Source organism: Peromyscus californicus, unplaced genomic scaffold (genome assembly GCF_007827085.1).
Source record: "Peromyscus californicus insignis strain IS unplaced genomic scaffold, ASM782708v3 Scaffold_9__1_contigs__length_137607984, whole genome shotgun sequence".
In the NCBI taxonomy this organism is placed as follows: Eukaryota; Metazoa; Chordata; class Mammalia; order Rodentia; family Cricetidae; genus Peromyscus; species Peromyscus californicus.
This window is the reverse complement of record NW_026294617.1, coordinates 99,579,209-99,594,501: the sequence shown is the minus strand read 5'-3', so window position 1 is coordinate 99,594,501 and position 15,293 is coordinate 99,579,209. Positions and strand designations below refer to the sequence as shown.

Sequence of the window (15,293 nt, the reverse complement as noted above, 5' to 3'; positions counted from 1 at the left end):
AGAGGGCAGAGTTTAACAGCAAACAACTCCAGGGCTGAAATCCCTCTAACATATCTAAGTGCCACGATATTGCGAGAACAAGATCTCCTAAGCAGACAGATACAGAAGATGCCAGAACTCCATCTCTAAAAACTTAGGACATCTCTTCCTAAATATGTGAGAAATTAGGGAAATAGGAAGTGACTCCAGTTCCCATCTTGTACAGCAGGTTTACAAGACAGACCAAGGTTACATTTAGGAACCTCTCAAAGGTCTTGAAACAGACACACCGACGAAATTCTGAAAATTTCTTACAGATGTAAGCTGTACTTGCATTGAGAAACATACAGATCTTCAGAATGTTGGGATTAGGGGTACGCACCTATAATCCCAGCATGTGAGAAACTGAGGCAGAAGGATGAGGGATTCAGGTAGCCTCGGGCTACCTGGGAAGACCCTGTTTCGGTCTTCATGTAGACGACGCCCCCCTGTCTTCAGCTGCATGTCACTCAGGCGCCAGCTGTTTATTAAGATGACAAGCAGAGTCCCTGGCCTCAGAGCTGAGTTGTCTAAAGTGCACAACATTGAAGAATGAGTCCCAGAGGGTGATCCCAAAGTGACCTTATGGTTGCTTTCAGGAGTTGGGGGAGGTCTAAGGCATGAAGTCAGGGGTGAGCCCTGTGCACAGGGAGCAGGAACAGCGGCTGCTACCATGTGTTTACAGGGTACCAATCACACCCCAGGTTCTCTACTAAGAACTTTCCATGTATGAACTCATATAAATCTTGGATTCCTCCACTGACTGTCAAGGAAACCTGGCTCCTGAGGATTTCCAGTAAGTGTCCAAGAAACGGTGCTGATGATACACCAGTGTGGCATGTGTATCTGTTTGCCAACATCGCCCTGACCGGTAAGCACAAACTGTGGCTTTAGAATAAAGCTGGGTGTGATGGTAGATGCTTGTAATTCCAGCACTCAGGAGCTGAAGGGCAAAGATCTCTGCAAGTCTGAGGCTAGCCTCAGCTACGTACTAAATTTAAAGCCAGCCTTGAGTACACAGCAAAATCCTGCTTTAAAAAAAAAAAAAAGTATTCTTTTGGTCTTTTGGTCACAGCAGTCAGTAAATCCTAAGTAAAATGGAGGAGGAAACCATCTTCTCAATCATGGTTCATCCCTACCAGGGAAGCATTCCATTGTATGTGTGTGTGTTTTAAAGATTTATTTATTTATTATGTATACAGTGTTCTCCCTGCAGGTATGCCTGCATGTCAGGAGACGGCATCAGATCTCATTACAGATGGTTGTGAGCCACCATGTGGTTGCTGGGAATTGAACTCAGGACCTCTGGAAGAGCAGCCAGTGCTCTTAACCGCTGAGCCATCTCTCCAGCCCTCCACTGTGTTTTTGAGACAGGGATTCTCACTGAACCTGGAGCTCACTGATTTGGTTAGGCTGGCTGGCCAGGGAGCTCCAGCGATCCTCCTGTCTCCGCTTCCCCAAGGCTAAGATTACAGACATACTGCAGTACCCAGCTTTTGAAGCAGCAGCTAAGGACCCAACTCGGATTCTCACACCTGGGTAGCAAGCGCTTTTCTGACTGAGCCATCTCTCCAGCCTGTACAATGTCATCTTAATTTGGTCACTTGATCTGAAAAAAAGAGACCATCTTTTTTTTTTTTTTTTGCTTATATCTGCAGAACTTTATTTGTAAATAAGGTCATATGCCCAGATACTAGAAGTTACATTTTCAATATATATTATCAGTGGACACAGTTTAGCTGACAATGAAATCATACTATCGGCTTCAAGGCACTCAGCTGTCCTGCCTCAGAACCTTCTAGGCCAAGGGAAAGGTGTGTAGTCCCAGGGGCAGTGGCAAGGTCGGATGGCGGAGTTTAGATGGGTCTTGGTAGGACATGAGGTTAGAAGCGAACAGGCTCCCTAGGATTTTAGGTCCAACCATGGAGCTGATTCTAAAAGAAGCCACATTTCTGATTCACGTTTGCTCATCGGTTTTCTAGTGACTTCTCTTTCACAAGGTCTACATCAGCAGTTCTCAACCTGTGGGTCACGACCCCATGTGTTGAGTGACCCTGTCACAGGGGTCACCTAAGACCATAGGAAAATACAGATATTTACATTATGATTCATAACAGTAGCAAAATTACAGATATGAAGCACGAAATAATTTTATGGTTGGGGGGATCACCACAACATGAGGAACTGTACTAAAGGGTCGCAGCGTTAGGAAGGTTGAGAACCACTGCTCTAGGCAGTCTGAGAAAAGCCTCCCTACGCCCAGGATGGCTGCGTCTTAGTCAAGGCTGAAGCTTATAACATGAAATATAAATTTCCAGGGAATCCACGTTTGCTTTATTCTACTCACTGGTCAAACCGGACTCTGGGGCTGACCTATGGAGTCATCCGGACGAGTCCCAGTCCGAGCCGCCAGGCTTCAAACACCAGGATATGTCCCCACACATCTCTTTATCGCGACGGAGCTGCCCAGATCAGCAAAGTGATGCCGCTCGAAGCCAGTATGTCTACCCCTCCAGACGCATCCAAAAGCCGCGTGGTGTTGCAATGGTATTGCATTTGTGATGGTGTGAGATCACAGGCCTTGCCCAAGGACTCACAGCTGGGTCCTAAGGCAAGATAAGGGTGATGTCGGTGATACAAAGTTACACAATGGCAATGTCAGCGTGAGCTGACAGAACCTTCTGTTGGAGGCCTGCAAGACATCAGAGAGAAGAAAGAGGGAGGGAGGGCAAATAAGCCATCTATGGTGGAGGGGGAAAGGGGCGTCAGCAAACCTTCCCGTCAAGGGTTCTCCTAGGCTCTGCTGCCACACCATGACAGCACAAAAGCAGGTAATTCGTAATACAGGCCTGGCTGTGCCCCCATACAAGTTTATAAATATACACTAGCATGTGAATTTTGTATAATTTTTATACGCTCTTCGTGTGTGTGTGTGTGTGTGTGTGTGTGTGTGTGTGTGTGTGTGTAAATGAGTTTATTGATGAATACACAAGGTAAAGTTTCTCCCCAACCCCCCCCCACACACAAACAAATCCCAACAAGAACAGAAGAATAAGCATTCTTAGGGCAATCTTTACCCTCACACTTGGCTCCATTGTCTCAAGCTTCTCAACACAGACTCATGGACCAGGCTTGGCTGAGGACACACTCAGGGAATCTGACCCGAAAGAGCTCTGGCACGTTCGCTCTCCTACCCTATACTCTATACTCCAGCGTGCATCCGAGACACACTTAGACCAAGGAGAGCGGACAAAGAGGAACCTGACCCCCTTTCTCCCAATCTGGTCAAGTTTGAAAGGGGCCTGAAAGGAAGCTGTGGCAGAGACAACAGACTGTCTCTTCTGGAGAGCCCCTTCATGTGAAGCAGCATCCCCCCCACCCCCCGCAACTGCCTGGGGTGAAATGAGAGGTGCCTTCCCCATGGGGTCGAACATCACGGATCGGCTCAGTTAGGCCAGCAGAGAACAGCAGCTGTTACCCATCACTGGCGAGGCTGAGAGGCCTCAGTTTCAGGGGTAGACACATTCTGGCATCAATTATTCGCTCTGCTTGCCCTGACACATACTCTTCTTTGGGGAACTACAGTTTGCTTGGAGAGGAGAAAACTGTGTTTGTAGTGTGAACCCCTTACACGACTCATCCCCAACTGACTCCATGAATGAGTCTCAACAAGGGGATTTTGTCAACTTGCTTTTCCACCCAACGTATCACCAACCTACCTGCCTCCCACACAACCCTGCAGTACTTCCTATTCCCCACATGGTGAGGGAGGGATGTATTTCCCTCCCACCAGCCAGCAATCCTCTTAAAGATTCTCGAGGCTTATGGAACTTGAGAAGCTTTGCAACTGGGAGGAAACAGGATCACTCCAGACACACGGCTGAAGGAAGTTGTTCTCTGCTCTGATTCTCCACAACCTCTCCTCTGGCTCCAGTGGGCAGGGTTGAGTCCAGCATGAGGTCTCTGGATACTGGCATGCTTCTGACTTGAGCAGGGAACTCTGAATGGAGCCTGAATGCCAGGAACCAGGCTGTACCACCTCAAATAGTGTCAACAGTACTGAGCAGGGGAGTGGGTATGAGGCTTTCTTTGATGAATCACACCAATCCCCAGCCCTTTGAGAGATGACAAGAACTACCTGGACTTCTGGGATGATCTTACTTTGCTTTGGAGCTTGAGTACCATGGATGAAGAGCAGATCAGAGGGGCGGGGGGACACGACGACGACAAGGAGAACTGGCAACATCTCTACCCTCCCTGGCTGGCCTCCAGAATGTGGCTCTAAGAGAGCCCGGCAAAGGTTAGCTCCCTTTCACTCTGTTACCTGCATGTACATTCAGGTAACTGAGAAGATGCCAACGGCCACCTGACACCAATGAATGGGGGAGCACCAAACTCAGCATGGAGTATGCAAAGAGCCAAGGCGGGCACAGGAGAGGCAGGGCTTCAAGGATGAGAACAATGGGCCAGCCATACGGGGAAGCTGGTGGAGTTTCAGGGAACCAGCCTCAGCTCTGCTACTCAGGAGCCAAGAGGCTTCAGCAATAATCAACTTTTTGCCTGTTACCTTTCTTTGTAGAAAAACAAAGTTGGATAAGCCATTAAAGTCTATTTTAACTCTAAAACTCTGACTTTAGATCTGAATTGGCCCTGAGGAACAGAGGGAAGAAGGCTAGGGAGGGCACTGGGGTTCTTAACGTCTGTCCTCAGCTTCCTCAGTCAGTGGGATTACTGGGGTAGTGCAGTGCAAAGGAACAGAGCTCTACCACCTCTCAGCTTTGTGCCTACAGGCCCAGTGTCCTGCACTCCGAAACATGAAGACCAATGAAGACCACTACTGTCAAGCACAGAGTCACCAAACGAGACAGCATGGGACATAAAGGAGCCTGAAGGCCTGGCCAAGGAAAGACTTTGGATAGAGGGGGAAAAGTGAAAACGCAAATGACCAGGAGCAGGGTTGCCCCAGAAGGGGCTAGGGGCCATACCTGTATCTCCCCTAAAACTGTGTTTGATGATGTCACTTAACCCTTCCTACTCACTGTTCTACCTCAATTTCTCATCTGTACAAAAATATAAAACAATAAGGTGCAGTTTATGTTTCAGTGACACTTTTCCTTGCTTTAATTAACTTGTTGCCTTTTTCTGCTTGTGAAATGAGCTTCTGATTACAAAATATCAAACTACACTCAAAAGAGGGTGTAGAAAAAGCTAGCCATTGGCACAGCATGGAGAAGCTCACGAGGAAGGTCTGAGGGCAGTGGCAGAGGTGGGGAATGATGGAAGCAGTGGTCACAGGAAGCTAACCTATCCAATGGGGTGAATGCCAATGTCAGCACAGGGTGACTGGTCACTACCGGGGTGGGTGGCGCAGTGTTCAGGCTCTACACAGCAGTACGACTTCCTTTAGTTACGAGTTCTTGGCTTGCACTGATTACAGGGTGGCCGTTTATTAGTTTTTCAAAATGCTGTCGTAGACCTGATAGATGTACTGAGAGACTCCAGGGGCTCTACACTTCAGCGACAGCGTATAATTGGGGTTTCCTGGCTGGATCCGTAGCTCGGCCAAAATCCAAATGCCATTAGTGAGCTTCAGGGACTGGTACAGCATGTCTTGCCCCTCCACATTCCTCTTGGCGATCGTGTAAACATTGTTGTTTTGCAGCTTGCTGGAAACTGTGTCAGCATTTAAATGGCATTCCTTAATCTGAAACTGAAGTTCATTTTCATTGGGAATATCCTTCCAAGTCGCAAGGAAGACCTGGCGCTCCATTTTGCCATCTTCTACAAAAAGCACATTGAGTGGGATGAGGCAACTGAAGTAGAAGACATCAATACTGTTTTTAACAGCCACCTGCAAGTTGTTCAGAGGTTCCACCTTCATGACTGGGCCCAAGGTGTTGAGAGGCAGAGAGACATCAATGTTCTGGTTTGGCATCAGTGGAGTGTGGATGGCCCAGGGAGTGCTTGGGATGACACCAAAACTATTCTTGTTGAACTGGATGGCAACGTCTGTCATGTGCTGCAGAGCTTTGTTGGTGAAGTTCATTTCCATATAGATGTGCCCTTGGCGGTGAGTGAACGTGCCTGAGATCTCCAAGCCTTTAGCCTTTACTGCAGGTAGCCAGACCGCCTTAGGAGTCACATATCCGCCAGGTGCCATGCCTATCCCCGTGGAAAGCTCAAACAGGTCGTTCAAACCGCTGCTGAGCACAGCAGGAGTAGGTGAAGGAGTGAAGGTTGCGGGCATCGATAATGGGATGAGGGACTGTCCTACTGCCGGACTTCCTCCAATGCCCCCGCCAAGGACACTGCCAAGCAGGCTATCCAGTCCTCCTCCCAAAAGATCCACAGCTCCCATCTGCATAGAGGACACTTGCGGCACACTGACTGAGGGACCCAGGTCAAGATTTAAGAGATCCCCCAGAAGGTCCCCTTGAGAGGGGATAACCTGAGGCTGCTCCAGGTTGGTTGCAGTGGTGGTGCCCACAGGACTATGACCTGCACCAGTGCTCCCATGATGGATTGGCAGGTGTTTGCGATGAATCCCATGACTCCCTTCCACAAAAGCATTTGGAGGTTTATGGTACATGGAGGCCAAAGAACCAATGTGGCAGATGAGCTCATCCAGGAGGGTAGGCTCAATGAGGTCTGTCTCTTCAGAGATCAACGGCTTCTCAGACAACACTACTTCTTTGGCTGTCACAGGGTCAGTTGAAAGAAGGCGCCAATAAATATAACCCCGATCTTGAAGGTCAGGGTTATCAGAATCCTGTGTGGCCAAGCTCAAGACCTGTTGGACCAGCTCCTGTGTTTCTGATGGCTTCTTGAGAAACAGCTTCACTATGGCGGTAAGCAGTGTGAGCTGCACCTGGGTACTTTCATCGTGAAAGCCCTCCAGGAAGCTCTCTAGTAATTCATCCGCATTATCGAGTCTTTCAGCATATTCTCCTACAATCCAAATCACAGCTGCTTGAGCATCGGGCTCATCCAGGGAGTCCAAGTTCTCACAGAGAGTGGCAATGATACTTTCATACTTGTTGGGGTATGTCCCTGATGACAACATATTGCCTCTTGGACCACATAATTTACTTTGATCTGGATTAGATCAAGCAATGTGCTTACACAGCGTTCTGCTGATTGCTCCACTTTGATGGCACACCGGCCAATGGCCCTCACGGCTTTGTGAACAAAGTCCACGTCGACCTCAGTGGCATATTCCTTTAGCTCTGACAGGACCTGAGCAATGTTGGCTTGGGATGCAAAACGAATCATGATGTCCAATTTTTCTAGTTTAACATAGATAGGATCATTGTACTTCACAAAGAAGACTTTGATTTCCTGCTTCAAGATTTCAGGCCTTTTCTGGACAATTAGATTGATGTTCCTCAGGGCGACATACTGCACTTCTGGCTCCCCAGATAGCAGAGTGACCAGTGGAGGCGCTAACTTCTTCAGCAGCATATTGTAGTAGTCAGAGTCCTTGGGGAACAGTTCTAAGAACTTCATTAGAACTTTCACTGCTGAAAGCACCACTGCAGAGTTGGCATGGGATGCTCGCTCACAGATGCTCTGAGCTTCTCGGTCATCTTTAGGGTTGTAATTAGACAGGCAGTCCAGGATGAAAATCTGGTCCCATTCTGTGCACTCATTCAGGACTGTGATCAGCTTATTGATATTCTGATGGTTCAGATCAAGTAAATTGCTATTTGGGTGAGATTCACTGATCTCAGACAATGCTGCTACAGTATTAGCCACCACCATTGGATTTGAATCTGCTATGAGATCCCGTAGAGAATCCAGAAATCCCTGATCTTCCACCATCTGGGCATTGATATCATGGAGTTTTGCCACACACACTGCTGCCGTTTTCCGAACATAGGGGTCTTCATCCTTCAAGCACTTGCAGAGGGGTTCACAGAGATATTCTGTAATCTTGTCCACCCGGATGCACCCCATGGTTCTAACTGCCAAAGCTCGAATCAAAGGATTAGGATCCTCACAATCCTTCACAAAGCTGTTGACAGCCTTGATGGCCATGTCTGGCAGACTCTTGGCATAGTTCATCAGATAGAGGTACACAAGCTTCTTTAGTTCCAGGTTGTCAGTCTGCATACAGTTCACCACATCCAGGAAGAGAGCGCTGACATCCTTCCCCACGGTCATGGCAGCCTTCTTCACAGCCTCCTTCCTCTTTTCTTTCTTTTCACTGTTGAGTTCAGCTTTTAACTCGAAGATTTCTCCCTTCTTATTGGTTATGAAGTACTTGCAGTCAGTCATGATTCTGGATCTTTAGAGTGTACTTCCCCCAGGTCAAGACCCTGGAGATCTGTTCAGTGTTCACCAGGTCGGGAGAGAAGCCTGGAAACCCCAAATACGGGCGACAGGAGAGGTTTCAATGGCCAAACCGAGGGGGGAATCCTTTCTCCCTTTGCTTTGCTGGACACGTCTCGGCTTTTCAATGATTATACACTCTTTTTAAATTAAGAAATAAAGACATTTCAATGGTAAAGTCCATGTTTTGCCAATGAAAACCAGGGGAAGGGCCAGATTTGGCCCTGCGTGGGAGCGTCCTCACCCCTAGCTTTAAACCTATCCCTATTTCTCACGGTGGTAGCAAGGTTTCTGTGTGGGACTCGCTTCCTCCTCAAGAAGCTGCCTGCCTGGCCTCTGGCAAGATCCCAGGCCTGGCGTGAACTTGACCTGCCCCCAGCTTCCTCTCCCTCACCTGCTCCACTCAAGTCCTGCCAGGATCTGTTGGCTCGCTTCATAAAATGGCTCCTCATTCCCCCTCTAAAAGGCCTCCGGCAACACCTGGCCTTGCCCTGGCCCTGCCACTCTCTTAGGTAAGTACACTTCATGTCACTTCCCCTCACCTGGTCCCTCTTGACTAGCATTGTGACTATGAGGTAGAGGCTGAGAAAACATCTGCTGAATGAGCCTCCATGGGGAAAACGAATCTCTAAGGGCTGTCTCCACCTGCTGATGGGGGTGGGGAGTGGGGGGGTCTGTCCCTACTGAGTCAGCCCATCTCACACTGGAAACTCCCCCTCCTCCCGAGGTGGCAGTCCCCAGAGGCTAAAAGGGATTTTCACTTCCCTTCTGTTCAAAAGCCAGGCTTATTAAGTCTAATTTGCATTCAGTGAGTGTCACCCTTTTTAGTACAATTCTGTGAGCTTTGACAAACGACCAGTTGGGTGATTATTTCTACAATCAAAGACTTTTTCCCCCCTGACATTTCCCCCAAAGTTCCCTTTTAAAGATGCCTTCTCTCATCCCTTGTCAACCATGAACCCGTTTTCTGTCACTACGGATGCAGTTCCAGCTGGCAGACTTTGAAAAACGAAAAAAAGTTTGCTTTTTGAAAAATATGTACATGTATGTGTCTGTGCGTGTGTGCATGTGAGCGCAGGCGCCCAAGGAGGACCACATGTATCACATCCTCTGAAGGAAGCTGGAGTTACAGGTGGTTATGGACCACCCAACATGGGTGCTGGGACTAGAGAACCCCTCTAAGAAGCTATGCATGCCCTTAATTACTGAGCCATCTCTCCAGCCCTGCTGGTAGCCTTTGAGACTACCTTTCTGTGAAGCATACGGCACTTTCGGTACACTAATGGCTTTGTGTGTCCATTTCTTTCTCTAGCTGAAGAGTGAGCCATTGTATGGGTCACAACTGAAGCAGACATTCAGGTTGTTTTCAGTTTTTGTCAATGGTGAATAATGTCAAATAACGTCATATATAAGCATGTACACAGAGACTTTCCTATGGACATATGTTCTTGTTATAAGTTTTAACTTTTTTTTTTAAGTGCTATATTTCTGTAAACCTGAAGGATATGATTCTGCTGGATGAGGGACTGTTTTCTAGCCTATTCATCTGTCTTCCTACCCGGCTGCTACAATTTTCTAAGCCGTAGTAACACTAAACTTCCTAAGAATAGCAACAGAGCATGCGTTGGGGGCAGAGTGGGCGACGTTGAACACTGGCCCAGAGTGAGCCTGGGCTGTTTCCCATTCGCCGCTGGCACCCATTTGATCTGGTCCCACAGGGACAACACGGGCTATGCGGATGTGCACACTCAGGCAAAAACCTGCAGCGCCAGCCCGTTGGGCATTATCTGGTTCGTATAACTTGTTAAAATCTCACGGAATGTACAGCGCGCCATTGTTTCTGTAAGTCCCTTTCATGACTTTGTGAGCTGGCTAATTCAGAGCAGACCCGCCTGTTTTCCTGCTAGAAGAAAAGACTTCCCTCAAAGACAGCTATTTAGCCGTGACCATGGCTGCAGCCATACTGAGCACAAAAGGGGAGCGGAGGCCCTCCTGCCCCCTCTTCTACGGAGGCCTCCCACAGCCACACTGCTTATTCTTGGTGCTGGAATTCGCATAATTATTTCTCTTTTCATCTGCCGGGTGACCTAAGGTATCCCAAGCCAACTGTGGGAAATGGCCTCACAGAGATCTGAGCCCCTGGCAGACTAAAGTCTACAGACATAGAAGACCCTCTGGGAACGAGCATTAAGCCCACAAAGGATGGCTTTCTAAGCCTCTTAGGACTCCTCTAGGCTCCAGAGGAGGAAGTGGAGGGCTCTGGTCCTCGTTCAGCACACCAGCTCCAGGGTGGTGACCTTTCTTCTAACCTGCAAAGCAGGCTTAGAGACTGCAAGTTTTATTAATGCTCACAAGTGGGCCACAAGAAGCCACCGGGGCTGATGACGAGGAACCCAGCCAGGAACAAAGGCCGCATCCCCTCCTGACACTTCCTCTATGTGATCACGCTGTGCTATCCACACCCCACCCACCGGAGGACACTTGCCTCTCCACTCCTAACTTGAAAATGCTGGCAGCCCACGCTTCCTGCTCCACCAGGCTTTCTAACTTATCTTTCTTAAAAGCAATTTATTTCAAGATGGAAAACCTATAATAAACATTTTTTTCCCCCTAGGAGAAAATCACCTAGCCATGATGCCCTTGCCAATCACATCCCTCCTCAACTTTAAAACACGCCCAGGAAATAGATTTCACTACAGTAACACCTGTGGGAAGAAGCTAGAGAGAATCCATGGCATAAGGAAGATGAGCTTACATCTACAGCTCGGGGAACATCTTGAAAGAGAGGGCTGAAGGTTGTTAGGAGCCGGAGGACCAGGAAGGCTGCTGTGAGATTGTCTCCTGGAGATGACAGGAACACTCGTCCAGGATAATTCCTCAACATAGATGCCTAAATGCGACCCAAGCAGTGATGACATCAACAGACATGCGAATGAGCAAGCGGAGAACGGGAGAATCAGCCTCTCCCAGGGATGAGCCCCCTGATTGGTTAGCCAATACCAAGCGGTCAGCCCTGAAACCATATACACACAAGCCATGCTAAACAAACCCAGCAGGCTGTATTTATAGATTTATGCCTGTGTGTGTCTAGCAATAACCATCGAAAAGAAGCCATCCGTTTAAGAGGGAGTTGGGGGAGGGGTGGGAAGGTCGGAAAGAGACTAGGAAAGGAAGTGATGTAATTATATATCAATTAAAATTTGAATTATAAAAAGGAAGATGAACTAAAGAGACAGGAAATAATAGATGCCTATGGAATTTAGTGAAAGGAGATGGGCAACTGTTGAAGCTTCACCAAGTAGGCCCAGAAACACAGTGCAAAGACTGACAAAAAGAGAAAGTAAAAGTAAGTTTATAAAGGGGTTACAGAAGTGAAACATGGGGCCCTCGACGTGGCTTAGCCAGCGAAGGTGATTGCTGCCAAGTCCCACAGCCTGAGTTCCATCCCCCCGTACGGGTAGAAGGAGAAAACTGACTCCAGCAACTTACCCTGCTTTTCACACATGCGTGTGCGCACACACAGTAAATAGACAGAATAGAACTCTAGGGCTGGCAGGAATGGCTTTTTAAAAAGTGCGGCATAACGGATCATAAAGCAAATATAGGGTTAGATCTCCACTCTTCAGAAGGAACAGAACCAGTAAGCGATGATTGTCCGTCACGGCCTTGGTCCTAGTGTCTGAGATACAACTTGAAATGCTTCTTGGGGTCCAAACAGCATGGCAACTTTATAATCAAGAGTGCCAGTACAGTTGGCAGGTGGTGTCTATAACACAGGCTCTCAGGAGGCTGAGGCAAGGGGATTACAGACTCCAAGCTAGCCAGCCCAGGCTACATAGTGAGTTTGTGGCTAGCCTCAGCTACTTAATCTGCCTCAATCAACAATGAAAACAAACCACAGTGACAATGTAAGAACTCCTGCCACTTGCGGGGGGGGGGGGGGGGGGGGGGGGGGGGGGGATTGGGGGGTTGGGGGGACACATGACGACATTTCTCTCTGTCTCTGGTCTGTCGTAGACTTAAAGATCCCTAAAATGTTAAGATTAGAAGAACAAAAACCCTTCCTAGTGACGAGGAAGACAGAACCCACAGAGAAAGTGCTAAGTTCCAGGGCAGACTCGGTTTGTTGTGTGCTGTTGTGGTTTTTAACTTTTATTGACTCTTTGTGGACTGCACATCATGCATTCCGATCCCACTTATCTCCCTGTCCCCTCTCGTCCACCCTCTGCCCTTGCAACCTCCCACCCAAACCAAAACCAAATTTAAAAGAAAAACCAAAAACCAAACCAAACAAAAACAAAAAACAAAACAACAAAACAGAAGTAGGAGAATCCTGTCATGGAAGCTGTGGTGTGGACCCATGAGTCACACAGTTTACCTTTAGTCCATTCATCTTTACTTGCAAGTGTTCACTGTCTGGAGTCACTGGTCTGGCGCGAGGCCTCTGGCTTCTGCTACACCACCAATAATGGGCTCTCACTGGGCTCTTCTCGAATAGCCTGTGGTTGTTCTGTGTCGTGGAGATCCTGCCGCTTTGGATCTGTAGGTTCGCCCCCTTCACATGCTCCAACAGTTCATAGATTCAGTGGATATTGGGGTGGACCATCAAGGTCACACTGTTAATTAAAACTCAGGGGTGGACTAAACTCCCCACAGGACACGGGACTCAGCTTCCGTTGGAAGGGCAACACACTGAATTACTACTACCAATGGTTTTGGAATCAAATTTCCTAAGCATTCACCTGACATGTCTAAGAAACTGGACACAGAGTAAATATGTCTTGATAGGTCTGTGCATATGACAAGACCAGGCAGGAAGGAGGTGGGCACAAAAATCTACCACAGCTATGCTCAGGGCAACCATCTCTAACTTCTGACCTCCAACCACGCTGCTTACTTCTACGAAAAAAAAAAAAAAGTTGGTTTTATCTAGCATCAGGTGTGCCAGATATGCAGAGGAAAATTCCAGAAGAGTTCAGGTCTAAGCCAGTCAGTAACTACATAGTAGGCAGCAGCAGGAAAGGTGGCCAGGTAGCCACTGAGCCGTCTGCATTCCGGTCTCGTTGAGATGCAGTGAGAAGCAGTTATATTTGACTACAGAAAAGACTCTGGGATTACATAAAACAGCTCAAGTCCGACCTTCAAGATGACAGCCTTCTGAGGGTGTAGGAGGGAAAAAAACTGTGAGGGGAGAAGAGTAGAAAAAGAAGAAAACAGACCCAATACTCTCCAAAGGCAGATGAAAGACAAAAATCAGTAAGGAAGGCGATGCCAGCGCCACCCTCCTCTCCGCCGTGGGGGGGGGGGGGTACTTCAAATCTGCTCTTAATTCTCCTGTCCCATCCATACATCAAATGCAACCTTTAGGGTCTAGGTAGGAGGTTCAGCAGGAGGCTAGCCCCGTGGACAATGTGAAAGAACGCATCAATCACCCCAGGGCTTCTCAGCCTGGTGATTTCCTTCCATTCCATATGCAAAGAACTTAGGTAACTAAGCAACGGACCCTTCAGTGCCACATTAATGCGCTGCGAATACAAACCCTCAGGTGTGAGGACAGAGAACTCAAAGTGGGCAGAGCCGAGGTCCCGATCCTCTCTCCTCCAGCACTGTCTTGTCCCCGACACTGCAGTCCAAGCTATGGGGACAGCCTCAGCGCCTTGCTTCCCTCGGGCCTGGGAGGCAAAGGGCAGCTTCACAACTGGGAAGCGAGGGAGACTCTGTCTTGCCACAGTTGGGTGCTTCTGTTCAGATGGGGCTTGGCCACAGGGCAGACCACTCCTGTTCTAGGGCAACCTTAAATCCTTAAGCATCTGACCCCTCGACTCTAGTTCATTAGGCCAATGGTGACCCTACGGGAAGGGTCCTCCATGGCACAACAGACTTAATGGAGAATTTTTTTTTCTTGATGCCCCAAAGACTTGAACGCACCAGGAGGTTGGAGGGAAGAAACAGCTCAAAGTCTAGGGGCTGGACTGCCCCTCCCTTTATCCACGCCTCTCATCTGCCTTGATCTCTCCTCAGCCATCACAGGCACCAGTTACCCTGACTCGGGTCTTTCTGACACCATCTGCCCAGCTCTGAGGGGCAGTTCCATCAGAGGTGCTGTGATGGGCAAGAAGACTGACAGGTAGCACCATAACAGTAGCACACTTACAGTTATGAAGTAGCAACAAAAATAACTTTGTGGTTGGGGGGTCACCACAACATGAGGAACTGCATTAAAGGGTCCCAGCATCAGGAAGGTTGAGAACCACTGCTGTAGAGCAAGGACGAAGCAAGGAAATAAAAGCTGGGGGCTGGAGAGATGGCTCACTGATCAAGAGCAATTGTTGCTCTTCTAGAGGACCCATGTTTGGTTCCCACCACCCACACGGTGGCTCAAAGCATCTGTACAGCCTGTCCCAGGGGATCCGATGCTCTCTTGGGCCTCCTCAGGACACGGAGACACACACACACACACACACACACACACACACACACACACACACGGGTGGGGGTGGGGGAGGAAAAAAAACAACTTTGTTCTACAGTCAAGAAGGATGCAGCCACAGTTTAAAGCTCTGACCAGATTCAGATCAGGGAAGGGAGAAAATGCATACCACAGAACAGCAGAACCACCCATCCCCTCCCCCACAAACAATCCCTTGAAAATAAGACTCTCCAAGACTCCAAAGGGCAGCTCTGTCTATCAACCTTGCTGTTGGTAGGAGGAGGTGGGGAAAGCCGGGGTAAATGGAAGACAATGAAATTCACTGCACCACTTCGACATGGTCTATACAGTTCAACTCACCATGGCTGAAATTCATGAATGAGTCGCAATAACTCAGATAACACAATAGTCCTTCCCTTATCCTCAGGGATATATTCCAAGACCCTCAGTGGATGACTGAAATCACAGATCATATCACAGTCTATGGATACCATACTACGTTTTATCCTATGTG

At 48.3% G+C, this 15,293-nt stretch overlaps 2 protein-coding genes across 2 annotated transcripts in view; both read right to left on the bottom strand.

The window, feature by feature from the left end:
• Positions 1-15,293, bottom strand: part of Bcar3 (BCAR3 adaptor protein, NSP family member) — a 122,362-nt gene that overhangs the window by 66,532 nt on the left and 40,537 nt on the right. The gene's annotated exons all lie outside the window — the stretch shown is intronic.
• Positions 5,110-8,335, bottom strand: LOC128105531 (AP-1 complex subunit beta-1-like). The gene is given in 2 exon segments (XM_052730758.1): positions 5,110-7,068; positions 7,071-8,335. Coding segments are annotated over 2 exon segments (2,826 nt in total). The 5' UTR covers positions 8,296-8,335; the 3' UTR covers positions 5,110-5,467.